A 14032-nucleotide genomic window follows, 5' to 3' on the forward strand; every position below is an offset into this window, starting at 1 on the left:
ATTACTGTAGTTCACATTTTTGCTTATACTGTTTCTTCATAGATTCCATTAAATTTTTAAATCTTTTTTTAAGATATTTTTTTTTTTTTAGTGTTGCTCAGTGTTTTTCAGTATAGATGCGTAGCTTTGTGAGAAGTAAGTCTGTTCTCAATATATTCTTTTTCATAAAGTGACATTCATTCATAGTCAAAAGAGTATCTAGCCACTGACTGGACCACATTCTTTTTGATTCAGAGATGTTTGAAGTAGATTGGTAATTTGCATAGGAACTTACCAAGAAAATTATTTCTTTCCTGGAAGTGCTTTGCAGCACTGCTCTAAACATGCTCTTTCTCTCTTCTATGCGTGTGAACAGTGTGGCCAGGGGCTGTGAGGGCTCTGCGGGGAGACTCCAGGCACGCCCGCACGGAGAATGCTGGAGGTGCAGGAGGAGAGACCAGCAGCAGCAGGTGCAGCGACGGGTACGGGAACGGCCAGCGGAACGGCGTCCGGCGCCACGGCCAGGAAGGAACGAGCCAAAGAACGGCAGGAGGAGGGCCAGGACTGCAGCGGCCCTGCAGCAGCAGCCACCGCCACTGGGCCCCGCAGCGCCCGGGCCAAGGCCACGCCCACTGCGGCGCCGCCTCTGCCCACACACGCCCACTCGCACTCACACACACACTCACACGCACTCACACCCAGCCCTCACCAGCACACTACTGCTTCAGCCTCGGTAGCTCTGGGACTGTCGTCAATGCATTCCAGCAACCCCAAAGTGAGAAACTCTCCGTCAGCTAACACTCAGAGGTGAGGATCCTCTCTTAAAAGGAAAAAAAAAGGTCATGGGGTCCCCCATTTCAGCAGATCTGTTGTTGAATTTTGAGCAGTTTGGTATGTGTTCTGGTTGTACACTTTTTTAAGTACACCTACATTGTTTTTACACTCTGTCCAATTTATCAGGTCCACTTACCATGAAGGTATCATAGGTATTATAGTAACAGTTAAGCCACTTTTCCACTGCATGATACCAAAGCTGCTCGCTTTTTCTCATTTTGCACTATGCAAATCTGGTACCTGGTATTGGGTACTATTTTTGGTATCGCCTCCATCAAGGTTCCAAGTGAGCTGAGCTGAAACCACAAGGTGACGTAAAAACGCTACCGACAACTTGGCTGGGAAGAATCACTAAACACACATGGTAATCTTAGCTACCAGGTTAGCGTACTCTCTTATGTTGCCTTAGAGCAGCCAGAATCGCCTCGTCGCCTGAACTCTGATACAGTATTTTCCAGACTCTCTTGTTTTTTTTCAACAGTATTTTATCTTGTTGCCATCAGCCTCTTCTGGGCAAAAATATGTCTCCTTCACGTCTTGGCTTTTTCATGCTTCACAGACTGTAGTTCATCTGTTTTTCTGCGTAACTTAATAGCCCCCTTTTACCATTTTCTTTAATGATCAGGACCCCCGCATGGCCCTCAAAAAGCAAGTATTATTTAGGTTGTGGATCATTTTAGCTCTACAGTGAACCTGACATGGTGTTGGTGTGCTGGCACAGCACTGCTGCTGGAGTTTTTAAGCACTCTGTCCACTCACTATCCACTCTTTGGTCCACCTTGTAGATGTAAAGTCAGACACAACAGCTCATCTGTTGCTGCTCAGTTTCTGTTCTGTCGTCATTTAGTCCTTCATCAGTGGTCACAGGATGCTGCCCACAGGACGCTGTTGGCTGGATATTTTTGTTTGGTGGACTATTCTCAGTCCAGCAGTGACACTGAGGTGATTAAAAACTCCAGCAACCAGAGTTACAGTGTCTACATTGCAAATATTTTATTGAGAATCCAATTGCTGATGGTAAAATAGTGGTAAGTATGAAATAATAAGGTTTCTTTGGGGACAATTTTGCCAACGCTCCGCATGTTTCTCTCTGCCATGTATGTTTTTTAAATGTTTTTGGCCTACGGTTTTCTCAATGTACATTTCATGTAATAACTAATAACTGTCTGTGAGAGCTTTTGAGGGTAATAAACACTTAAGGTGTTGGGTTCCCATCACTACCACTGTGAACAATTCTGACTCTAAAAATAGAGCGTTTCACCTGAAACCACTCCGAATGACCGTTTTACGTCCTACCAGTTAAATTAAGCAGACATTTTTAAATGGAATTCCCCTTTAACAGTTACCGTTTTAGTTATTAATATATTATTTCCTTAGCTACAGTTCTGTTACAGTAGTGTAATTGCATGAATAGGCAAGTCATTTTCGACTGCCAAAAGTGCTAGATTCTCCATTGAACTTTCCCAGAAAAGTAAAGTAGCTTCTTACCCACAATTCCCTCTGCTCCTTAAGAGACGGCTCAGTGAAAACACCGCCACGTAAGCAGGCTCTTGTGGACAGGAAGGCAGGGCAGGCGGAGGTAACAGCGGCCGCAGTGTGTTTTGGTAGGGGAGCAGTACCCCGGAGGATCTTCTGGAGAAGCTCCAAAAGTCTGATTCAACACCCGTGAAACTGACCCACTCGAGCTCAGCCAGAACCCTTCCCCAAGCCTGCCAGGCTCCTTCAGAGCCAAAATGGCTGCCCCTTGCTGACTCATGTTTCTGGAGCTGGTTAAGGAACAGGCAGCCAGCTTGCCAGGTTCCTGCTGGGGCTGTCTTGCACCGATACTTGTGGCCATGCTGGAGCAGGTCTTGTCTTCATGGTCATTTTTGGCTCCAGTTTCTCAAATGCCAGCCATTTTGGATCTAAATTTAGTGCAGCTGCCAACTGTTCTACCCAGTATTTCAAGCAACCATGGCAGTTTGCAGAAATTTGTTGAGGGCCCACTGCCTTCAGTGTGCTACACTGACAACTGAAGAGTTGGGTATGTGTGGGAGAGTATGGTGAGCTGTCCTCTGATATTTTGATAGAGCTTGTGGTGGTCTGTGAAACGGACCCCACTCAGTCTCCACTCGTAGACTGCTGTTAGCACTTTTTTCCCACCCCTCATTGGGGTTTGTGCATTGTGCGATATGCGTTTACTTGGCAGGGGTTAAAGGAGTATTTTTCAACTGTACATTTTCCCTCTTATCCCACATGTAGTTGATCAGCCAAGACATGTTTGTTGTCTGAAGTTGTGCTACTGCAGTTCTACAGTGGAGCTACAAGGCTAATGTTGCTAAAAAGCAGTGGGTGCTTATATCTCACCAGTTAGCATCATGTAAGCTGAATGCCCATGAAACGTTGACCTTGATTTTGTTCAGGCATGCAGTTTGCACAATGCTAATTGGTTGGGTATAAGCTTCCATTACTTTTTAGCTATATTAGCCTTGCAGCTCCACAACAAAACTATAGACACAAACTTCAGACACTAAACATGTCTTTGCTTATTAATTACATTTGGACTACGGGGGAAGTGTGTAAATGAGTTTTTCTGTATCTTTAAGTTTTTTCCCGTCAGTAGTGAAGGATCCTCCTACCTGGCCTGCTGCAGTTGATTTCCATAACTTTGTAAGATTCAGCCCCCTTCAGTTATGTACCTTGTCACTGTGGTAGTGACGTTGCAAATTCAGGGCCTGGTCTTTAGGCTAGCCGGTGGCTGATCTGGTCAAACAGGCTATTTTATTAAATATTAACTTAACTCTCTGTCAACAGAGAGAAGGCGAGAACAGGTTTCGCACACGAGGGCACCGCGAGTGCACTTGGTGCGTCACCTGTGTGTGTCAGGGTTTCCCTCCGAAGCTCTTCCGAGATATTTCTTCAGGGTGGGGTAGAATGCCAGTCATGTGTGGCAGGAAGCAAGCCGTCGTTCAGGTGGAGATGGAATGCTGAGCGGGAACGGAGGTTCCTCATTCCGTCCTCAAATTAGAACTTGTCAGAAGGGAAGCTGTGGAATTCCTTCAGATAATGAGAATCGCCTCTTTGAAATTTTCTCTCTGAACATGCAGTGAGGTTTTGAACGCTGTCTCACTTTTACTGTATATAACTCGCATCCTACATTAGTACATGTAAGTGGAGACTTACAGTAAGTGTTTATATTGTTATTTATATTGTTGTGTGGACAAATTGTGTTGTTTTGTACTGTATTACATATTTGTGTCCTTCTGTCTCACTTTTTTTTTTTCCCCTCTCCTTTTCTCCAGCAGTCCCAAATCCAAGCAGGAGGCCATGGTGCGCTCACCACCCGTGATGTCTCCCTCCAGTGCTGCCCAGATGGACTCCAAACTGCCCAATCAGGGAAAACAAGGGGGAGCCAGCAGCCAATCGCAGCCATCTCCCTGCGACCCCAAGGCCCTGAGTGGAAGCCACACGCCCAAAGGCCCTCAGGGCTCTGTGGGGGGCATGGGACTCAAAAATGGACAAGGCCTGAACTCGGGCAGTGGGGCAAAAAGCAAGATCAAGAGGGAGAGAAGCACTTCGGTTGAGTCCTTCGAGCAGAGGGATACAGGAACACCTAACAATGAGGGGGACCAGAAAGGTAGGAGCAGAAAAAGCAGCAGTGGAAGGATGTTTAATCAAATTTCTTTTGTTTATAGTAAATGGTTGATTTTTTTCAAAGACTGTATGGTAATTTGTGTCTGAAGTTTTTGTACCTTCTTATTTTATTAGCTTGCTAATAGTATAACCTAGCTATCTTAGCTTTTTCATGGCTGTATTTGTTTGCTTTTAGAATATAAAGAGAGAGAGAGGTTTTTATTTATCTTCATAAAAGATTCTCCATAAAGATTCTGTTCTACCATTTTAACCACCCCCCTATATATATATATATATGTATATATGTATATGTATGTGTGTGTGTTGTCATTGGAGTCACATTTACACACTAGCTGTTTTTCTGGTGTTTGTGTGCCCTCGTGCGCATGCATCTTTCCTTCTGTCCTCGGGCGCTGCGCTCAGGGCTGTAGTGCTGCATAAAGACATCCACACCCCCGTATGTGTCCTAGTGGAAACATCAGAGTGTAGGTTTGGGGGTAGGAAGCGCCAAGGAATATACCATCTGGCCTGCTGGGAGAGGGGGGAGCCATTTTTTTCGTCCCTGCCAGTCTTTTTTCAGTCTGTGTGTTTGCCTGTCTGAAGGACCCCTGCTGGTGGTTAATGCTTCTGCATAGAGATTGTTTGGCATGAGACTGTGGCCATTTTAATTGAATGTGTGTTGAACATCTTCAAAATTGCCCAAGTATTTAAATTGGAGACAAATATGGTCTGTTTGTATTTTATATGGAGTTGAATTCACTGTGCCCTGAGCTTGCCTGAGGTGTGTTGAAAGCAAAAGCATTAAAGAGCAGGGCAGGAGGCAGTGAAAGCCTGAAAGAAATGAGCCTCCTGCTTGCTTGTGTGCAGCCTGCTAGGTTAGCTTAATGTGTGTTTGCTTTCCCTGTTGGGCGTTTGCTCATGGTGTTTGTTTGCTTGGACAGCATGTGTATTCTCCACACTGGAAAGTCTTGTATATCCTCCTCTTTATTTTAACTCTGTTATCCTCGCCATGGTCATAGTCTGCTGTATCCTGGCTACAGCGAAGCTGAGTGTGTGCTCAGTTTGCAGACAGATGGTACTGACCAGCAAGGTAGTAGAGCAGCAAGGTCGTGGGCAGAGACAATAGGAGTTAAACTTCCCAGAGGTGGTAAAATGCTCCAAAGAGCCTCTTAGTCACTGGACAGAAAAAAGCAGAAACTGTGGAGTGGAGGCTTCCAGTCCTGTTTTTTTGTAATATCAGGAAAGTATGACACCACCATGTTTCCCGCACATGGATTAAGCCTAGTCTTAGACTAAATTGCAACACCAATAATATATCACTGCTTGAATCGTTGTTGTTGTATATTTATTTATTTATTCTTTTATTCATATATAACTCTGGGCTTTGGCTTAATTTGATTCTGGAAAACTGGCTGGAAATCAGTGGACCGCTGCTCTAGTGGTTTTCATAAGATATGCATTAAGAATATAAGAAGTGTTAATTAATGTAAATCTTTAAAGATTCTGTGTCCTTTAGTCATGGATTAGGTTACGTTAAAATTTTGGGGCTTGTTTCCCAGACCCAGATTAAGAGTGTGCTAGGGCTTGGCAGTATGACGGTATTTATCATTATTGTGATAAATTATGTCACTGTATGTCACACTAAGCTTTTTTTGAGCATATCGTGGGCATCGTCAGTACTCACAAGCACTTTCTAACCACATGGTTTATTACAAAGGATGCATAAATAATCCTGTTCAATTGGATTTCGTGCAGCGCAGAATGTGAAATGTTTTTTTTTAAATTGTGGCGCTAATTGTGTTTTACAACTTATCACATATTAGAAAAAATATGATGACACATCATGTACCGTGAAAGCTTCTTGAAGTATCATGATATTACATTTTTTGCCATATTGCCTACCTCTAGCTTGAGCCAGGAGTTGTTTATGACCTCTTAATGACCAGACCTGTGGGCTCTATATGCTAAGGACAGAGCTAATCTCTCACTCTTGCTTTCTCCCTCTTGCTGTCCCTCTCTTCCTCCCTGCAGAGCTGGGCAGTAGGGCAAAGAGGTTATGTGTTGCCGAACGACGGCAGCCCTACAGTGGAGCTGACTGGTGTTCAGGGGGAGAGAGTGATGAGGATGACCCAGGCTTCTTCAGTAAGTGTCTGGCTTAGTATTCATATACATTTGTGATAAAGCTGGGAAAAAGCCAATAGTGTACTGTTAATGGGTCCACTAGGTTTGTCACTGATAACTGACAGCGTATTTCCATATTAAGCACATTTGTCATTTTGAAATGTGCTTTTGGTAAATTAGGCTCTGGTCTCCTAGAAATCCAGGCACTAGCATGCCTTAATTAATGAGGTTTTGTCCTTTTAATGTAACAGAAATATTATTATCTTTGCATTACTCAGCACCATTTTCAACTGCTAAGGGCTGATTTTCAATTTTCGTTGGCTTTTTGCATATCCACTTCAGTGCTTAATTCACATTACTCTTTTTGTCCTCTTTCCTCTGTCTCTCAGACTGTAACTCCAGTGACATAAAGCCAGATCCAGGCACCCTCTCAGCCTCCACGCCTACCCACAATGCCGTTGGAGGACAGAACACAGCATCAGAATTAGGCAGCAGTCAGAAACCTGGGTCAAAGGTTGTTTATGTCTTCACCACAGAGATGGCAAACAAGTAAGAACGTTTTCACCTGTAAACTGCTGCTGCTGTTAATGTTTACATGTTGACCGTCTAGACCATGGTATGGCTGCTTTTGGCAAACATGTTTTGAGGCCCATTTTAGAAGCTGGAAGAGTATTTCTGATTATAAAATCAAGCATCAAAAACCCTGGCAGATTCATTCCTCAGAGTGAGACCCACTCGCTTCTTCTTTGCTGAGCTTAGCAGTGTTTTGCTCTGCGTTGGAAAGGATGAGAAGTGTGAGCAGTGACATTGACGTGGTAGCTGAGACTGGAGAAACCTTCAGATCACAATCAGCAGGATGCCAAATGTCAGTGACAAGACGTGTCAGGGACTCTGTCACGCATGCTGTGGCCATAAGGAGGGTCTCCCACTGAGCGGCTTGTCATTACGGGGCTGACATTACACAGGGAAGGCGATGAGTCTGGTGTCAAAACATTGACTCTGACTGTTCGTCTTCTCTTGCTTGTTGTACGTGTTCAGTTGTGAATAGAATTGCATGGACAGGCACGCTGACATTTATACACACTCAAATGTAGTTTACCAATTACCTCCTTAAATGGTTGGGTTGGGATGATAAACGCTAAACCCTTAATTAGAAATTGGAATTTAATGAGATGCTTCAGCTGTGTTATTTCAGTATAGTGGAAATTTTGTCCTCAGGCATAGTTGTTAGTGCATCAGCAACAGCTACCAACACTCATGCACTGTGTGTGTGTTCTCTTTCCTTTCCAGGGCGGCAGAGGCAGTTATAACGGGCCATGCAGAAAATATTATTGCTTATCACATGAACAATATCTCCAATGGCAAGGGTGGCAAGCCACAACTCCCCTTGGTAACAAATAATTTAAATTCAATTTTAACTAACAATATCCCAAACATCAGAACAAAAACCAGAAAGTCACTTCTTCTTTATCTGTTTCAGAACAATCAGCTCGGACCCCACCGGAATGACCCCAAACAGCAGGGTGCACCATCCCAACAACAGCAGTCATCTCACCCTTCTGAACAGAACCACCAAGCAGCCTCCAAAGCAACGCAACCAGGCCAGCCACAGCAGCAGCCTCCAGCGCAACCAGTTCAACCTCAGCAGCCAGCCCAAGGGGCAAAACCAGCCAACCTTCCTCAGGATGGCCCACCATCAGGGGGCATGGACTCGAAGAGCCTCCCCAGCAGCAGCCCCCAGGATGGTGCTGGGTCACATGATGGTAGTAATCCCGCAGGGACGCCTGGTAGCCAGGCTCCCAACCAGCCTCCCACTGCTGGCCCTCCGCAGGGCTTCCCTTCCCTTGACCTGCCCAAAGGAGCAGATGTTAAGTTAACAGCCCAGCACCAGCAACAGCTAGCTCATGAGATCATGTCCAGCATGGGGGACAACCCTGAGGGTCTCTCCCAGGAGCAGTTGGAGCACCGGGAACGTTCCCTACAGACTTTGCGCGATATACAACGTATGCTGTTCCCTGATGACAAAGACATGGCTGCCATGGGGCAAGGGAACATGGGTGGGCCCCCACCCAATGCTGCCATGATGGAGGGCGGGCCCAAGAAGCCTGAACAAGGGCCGCTTCAGGCTATGATAGCCCAGTCCCAGAGCCTGGGGAAAACTGGTGGTCCTGGGGGTCCACGCCCAGATGGACCTCCTTTTGGGCCCCCAGGACCCAGGGACATGCCTTTCTCACCTGATGAGCTTGGGCCTCCTCCACAAGGTCCGGGACCCATGAATTCTCATCCAGGACCTGGTGGAGAGCATGGTGACCACATGACACCAGAGCAGATGGCCTGGTTGAAGTTACAGCAGGAGTTCTATGAGGAGAAGAAGCGCAAGCAGGAACAAATGCAGCACAGACCAATGGGAGATATGATGATCCACCAGGGTGGCCCAAGAGCCATGATGCGAGGACCACCGCCTCCCTACCAAATGAATCCTGGTGAAATGTGGGGTCCTGGCGGTCCAGAGCCATTCCCTGAGCAGATGAACATGGGTCCCAGAGGAATGCACCCACACATGCAGAGAATGCCAGGTTTCTCTGGAATGATGAACCCAGATATGGAGGGAGGGCCTAATGCAATGCCTAGGCCTGGCATGAACTGGCCTGATGATATGCCCAAAATGGGGGATGGAAGGGGGTTCCCACCAGCTCAAGGGATGTTTGGAGGTCCTGGAGGGCGAGTGGAGAGGTTCCCCAACCCTCAGTCTGTACAGGAAGCAATGTTTCATCAAGGCATGGGTGATAAGCAAGGTATGGGTCTACCACCAGGCATGATGATGGAGATGAACAGGATGATGGGGACCCAAAGGCCCATGGAGCCTGGGAATGGGGGTGGCATGATGTTTCCCAGAATACCAGGTGAAGGTCCCATGAGCCCCTCTTCAAGAATGGAGTTTGTAAAAGGGCTGGGGCGTGACATGGGTGAGTTCGGCATGGGACCTGGCAACCTCAATGTTAATATGGGGCCCAGTCCTCAGATGATGCCTTCTAAGATGAGAGAGCCACCAATGAACATGAGTCCAGAGGAGATAATGAAGATGAGGCAAGGTGGAGGTCCCATTCCTGAGAATATGGGCCCACAGCAGAAGATGATGCAGGGTCCTCCTTTTCCTGACCAGCCTCACCCAGGTGACTTCAACATGGGACCCAACCGACAGTTTCCAGGCATGGGTCCTCAAGGACCTGGAAATCAAAGAGGCCCCAGAGGTGAACCACCCTTTCCCCCTGATCAGCGAGGAGGCAACGTGGGTGGAAACGGTCGTCTCAGCCACATGCCACCTTTACCTCCCAATCAACCTACAAACAACTCAGGTCCTCCACCCAACCAGAGGAACATGGGTCGCAAGCCTTCTGACCTGAGCGTCCAGTCCGGCCCGGCTAATTCGCCCAATGTCAACCCACTCAAGTCTCCCACGCTGCGGCAGGTTCAGTCGCCCATGTTAGGCTCTCCCTCGGGTAACTTAAAGTCTCCACAGACACCTTCCCAGCTGGCTGGCATGCTCAGTGGACCTTCAGCGGTGGCGGCTGCTGCAGCAGCTGCAGCTGCTTCAATCAAGTCTCCTCCAATGATGGGCTCAGCAGGGGCTTCACCCGTCCATATGAAGTCGCCTTCACTTCCTGCCCCTTCCCCTAGTTGGACATCATCGCCCAAGCCGCCCATGCAGAGTCCAGGGATCCCCCAAAATAACAAACCTCCGCTCAGCATGACCTCGCCAAATATGATGGGCAATGTGGAGCAAGGTATGGCAGTTTATTTTTCTAATCCTTACATTTCAAGCAAGCCCTGTACAACTTACAGCACATCTTATAATACTAATTCCTTATTAGAAATTGTAAGAATTACATATGCACACAACCTGTGTTTGTAACCAAACAGATGTCACAAAGCTTGTTATTGCTTATTACTAAGCTACTCCCTTCTCTTGTCCCCTTCTATCCAGGTGGAGGTGCTCCTCCTTCCGCGCCTCCTTCCAGTAGTTCTGCCAGCCAGCCCAGCGCTATCAATGTTCCTGGAAGTCTTCCGTCCAGCAGTCCTTATACTATGCCCCCAGAACCCACGCTATCCCAGAACCCTCTCTCTATCATGATGTCACGCATGTCCAAGTTTGCCATGCCTAGCTCCACACCCCTTATACCACGATGCCATTAAAACTGTGGCCAGCTCAGATGATGACTCGCCACCTGCGCGATCACCAAACCTGCCATCAATGAACAGTAATAACCCTGGTAAGATGATACAGATCTTTAATGGATTATATACAATCCCTAAAAACTAATGATTAGCAACCTGGATAAAAGTTACAGCAGTCTCTGGTTACACTAATATTTTAAGAAGTGAAAAGCCTTCAGTGTTAGCTTATGGTTGGTTTAGAAAATCACAAATACTTATATATTTTATTTATTTATTTTTTTGTTTTGTTTTAAAGGGATAAAAGGGTATCGTTTTCAGCTTCATGCGGCACTGAACTGGAAACATACTACTGTGCTACTTGCAGACTTTTTGCAGATTTTAAAGGAACAGAGACAAAAAAAGAATGAGGATCATACAGGTTAAGCTGTTTTGGACACAAGTTGCTTTTACTCCCCCCCCCCATATGAACAAATATTCAAGTTAATTTACCTAGAGGAAAGTCTTTAGTATGGAATGTCTGTAGTATGTTAATTTAAGAGAATTAGAAGATTTTAATTCTAAATTTTAAATTTAGAAGATGGTAATTGTGAGCAAGTGAGGTCAAGTTTTTACATGGCCTAACTATATAAATCACCTCTGACATTTTGTTTCTTCACTGTCTGTTTTGCAGGTATGGGAGTGAACCATCACCAAGGCCATCCGCGTATGATGACCCCCAACTCCTCTGGCCCTATGCCTTCGCTCAGCCCCATGGGCATGAACGCTATGGGCTCCCAGCCTCTTTCCCATGGTATGCCCAATCAGATGCCCTCACCCAATCCTATGGGCCCTAACATGCCTCCTCACTCTGGGCCCATGGGTCCTGGCATGATGTCCCATGGCATGATGATGCCTCCTGTCTCCCAAGACCCAAGCATGGGCAACAGCCAGATGATGCCCCAAGGTCGCATGGTTCTCCCTCACCGAGGACAGGGCTTCCCTCCAGGGCAGTCACCTCCTCAGCAGGTGCCCTTCCCTCACAACGGTCCCGGGCCTCAGGGTGGCTTCGCGCACGGGATGGGCTTCCAGGGAGAGGGTGGCCCAATGGGAAGGATGGGAAGCATGCCCCACGGGCCTGGCGGAGAACCAGGAATGTGTAAGCCCAACACGCCCGGGGGCCAGGAGTTTAACAACATGCCTGGCGTCTTCAATGACTCGGACCTACATGAGGTGATGCGGCCGGGCGCCTCGGGCATTCCTGAATTTGACCTCTCTCGCATCATCCCTTCGGAGAAGCCCAGCCAGACTCTGTCTTACTTCCCTCGTGGCGGTGAGGCGCCTGGTGGCAAGCCACCTCACTCTTCCGGTCCGCCTGGCTTCCCCCCCATGCAGGGGATGATGGGGGAGGGCAACCCCAGGATGGGCCTTCCCATGCAGGGCATGGGTGGCCCACCAGGCCCTGGCCACATGGGGCCCCAGGACATGCCCATGGGTAATCCCGGACACAACCCTATGCGACCGCCGGGCTTCATGGGCCAGGGCATGATGGGGCCTCAGCACAGGATGTTATCACCGAGCCAACAGCCTGGCATGATGGGAGGCCCAGGAATGATGCAGGGCAAAGAAAGGCCAATGTACAACCATCCTGGCCCTGTGGGCTCCCCCAACATGATGATGTCACTACAAGGGATGGGTGGCCCTCAGCAGACTATGATGATGACTTCTCAGATGAGGCCTCGGATGGCAGCAGACATGGCAGGGATGGGCTTTAACCCAGGCCCGGGGAACCCTGGGATGATGTTCTGAGCTGCTACAAGGAACCAACGAGCCTCCGCCACAAATTAACAAACATCCGGATACTGCAAAACCTGTGAAAATAAGGATTTTTTTTATAAATAGAAACAAAATGAGAGCTATGTTTGGATGTGTTCTTGTAGGACAATGTGTGGGAACTATGACACTTGTTGCTTGAACACACCTGGGTAGGATAAGGCTGATGTACTTATATACACACACACACACACACACATACACACACGCGGACATCTGGATGTATACAGTGGGAATCCTTACCCTTGAGAATGGACGTCGTGTTACAGGTGGAGTGTTACGAGGGGACTTAGTTTGGCTGCACACTACAGTAATGTGCCCTCCTCTCCATTTAGTCCCGTTTTGGCTCTGTTTGGAACATCAGGAATGTATTCGGATTCAGAGAAACAGACTCAGAGTAAGGTCCTCTTAGCCCGATACTGTGTGGCCATAATAAATTTTTGTGTGGCCACATACAAAGCCAACAGCAAACCAAGTAAAAGGATGACCTGAAAGTAGCAGTTTATTGTTGTACTTTTATATAAAACAAAAAAAAAAAATCAAAAGGAGGGAGGTAACTGAGCAAAAATGGTTGGAGAAAAAACACAAACTGAATGGACAGTCATGGAAACAAACGAAAAAAAAGTCAAGGAACATTTTGTCACAAGTTGCACCGTCTTGGCTGTATGTTTACATCTCATCGCATCACTTCCCTCCGAGTCATGAAATGCTCTTTGTATGTGTGTACTGTACTTGTGTTGTTAAAGGGATTTTACCAGTGACTTCTATAGGTTTTTTTTTTTCCATCTTCATTTGTAAAGGGGGGAGGGTTGGGGTGGCTGTTGGTCAATACGGTGCGGCAAAACACCACCACAAAAATACTGTGTACCGTGGGGGCGAACAGACTATTTTAAATTGAATTTCCTTTGCTACTCCCGTGTATGATAAAACCAAACTAAGACCTCATACAGATCATAGTATTATTAAAAAACAAGCACAAACAAGAATTAACTGTAAAGAATAAGAAGTGTTTTTTTTTGTTTTGTTTTTTTTCTTTATTCCTTTTTTATTGTAGAGAAAAACACTTTGACAACAGTCAGTAGGAGCAGTAATCTGATGTACGCTGTCAGCGTCGTTTCGGGCTCATGTTCCAGATTTTTCTGTAAGCTGGACAGGGGTACAGGTGAGAGGAGAGGACTCCAGATCCCAATAAACCACCACTCAGAGGCACCATGATGTAAACTGCCAGAGTCACGGTGACCCTCAAAGGCCGCGAACATAATGCCCTGATGGTGGGCATCTGGGAAAATGCAGAGGGTAATGGTTAAATCAGTCGTTAAAATTACTATAGCCGACGGCTATGCGGTGCAGCGCTGGATTACTGATGGGTGGCATTTTTTTCCTTTCTTTTGTAGAAAACAAATGATGAAAAACAACAGAAAAAGGTGATAGGTTGTCCTCATGTCCCCAGCCCTCCTGTGTTGATGCTTGTCATGTGTAACTCCATTGAATTTGGTACTGA

At 46.7% G+C, this 14032-nt stretch overlaps 1 protein-coding gene across 1 annotated transcript; it reads left to right on the forward strand.

Moving 5' to 3' along the window:
• The first annotated feature begins 612 nt into the window (after positions 1-612).
• On the forward strand, positions 613-13292 carry bcl9 (BCL9 transcription coactivator). The gene is given in 9 exon segments (XM_036563388.1): positions 613-786; positions 4095-4429; positions 6457-6567; positions 6936-7095; positions 7837-7936; positions 8027-10331; positions 10532-10716; positions 10718-10817; positions 11393-13292. Coding segments are annotated over 9 exon segments (4464 nt in total). The 5' UTR covers positions 613-733; the 3' UTR covers positions 12508-13292.
• Positions 13293-14032: the final 740 nt, after the last annotated feature.

The sequence above is a fragment of the Colossoma macropomum genome, unplaced genomic scaffold (genome assembly GCF_904425465.1).
Source record: "Colossoma macropomum unplaced genomic scaffold, Colossoma_macropomum, whole genome shotgun sequence".
Lineage (NCBI taxonomy): Eukaryota > Metazoa > Chordata > Actinopteri > Characiformes > Serrasalmidae > Colossoma > Colossoma macropomum.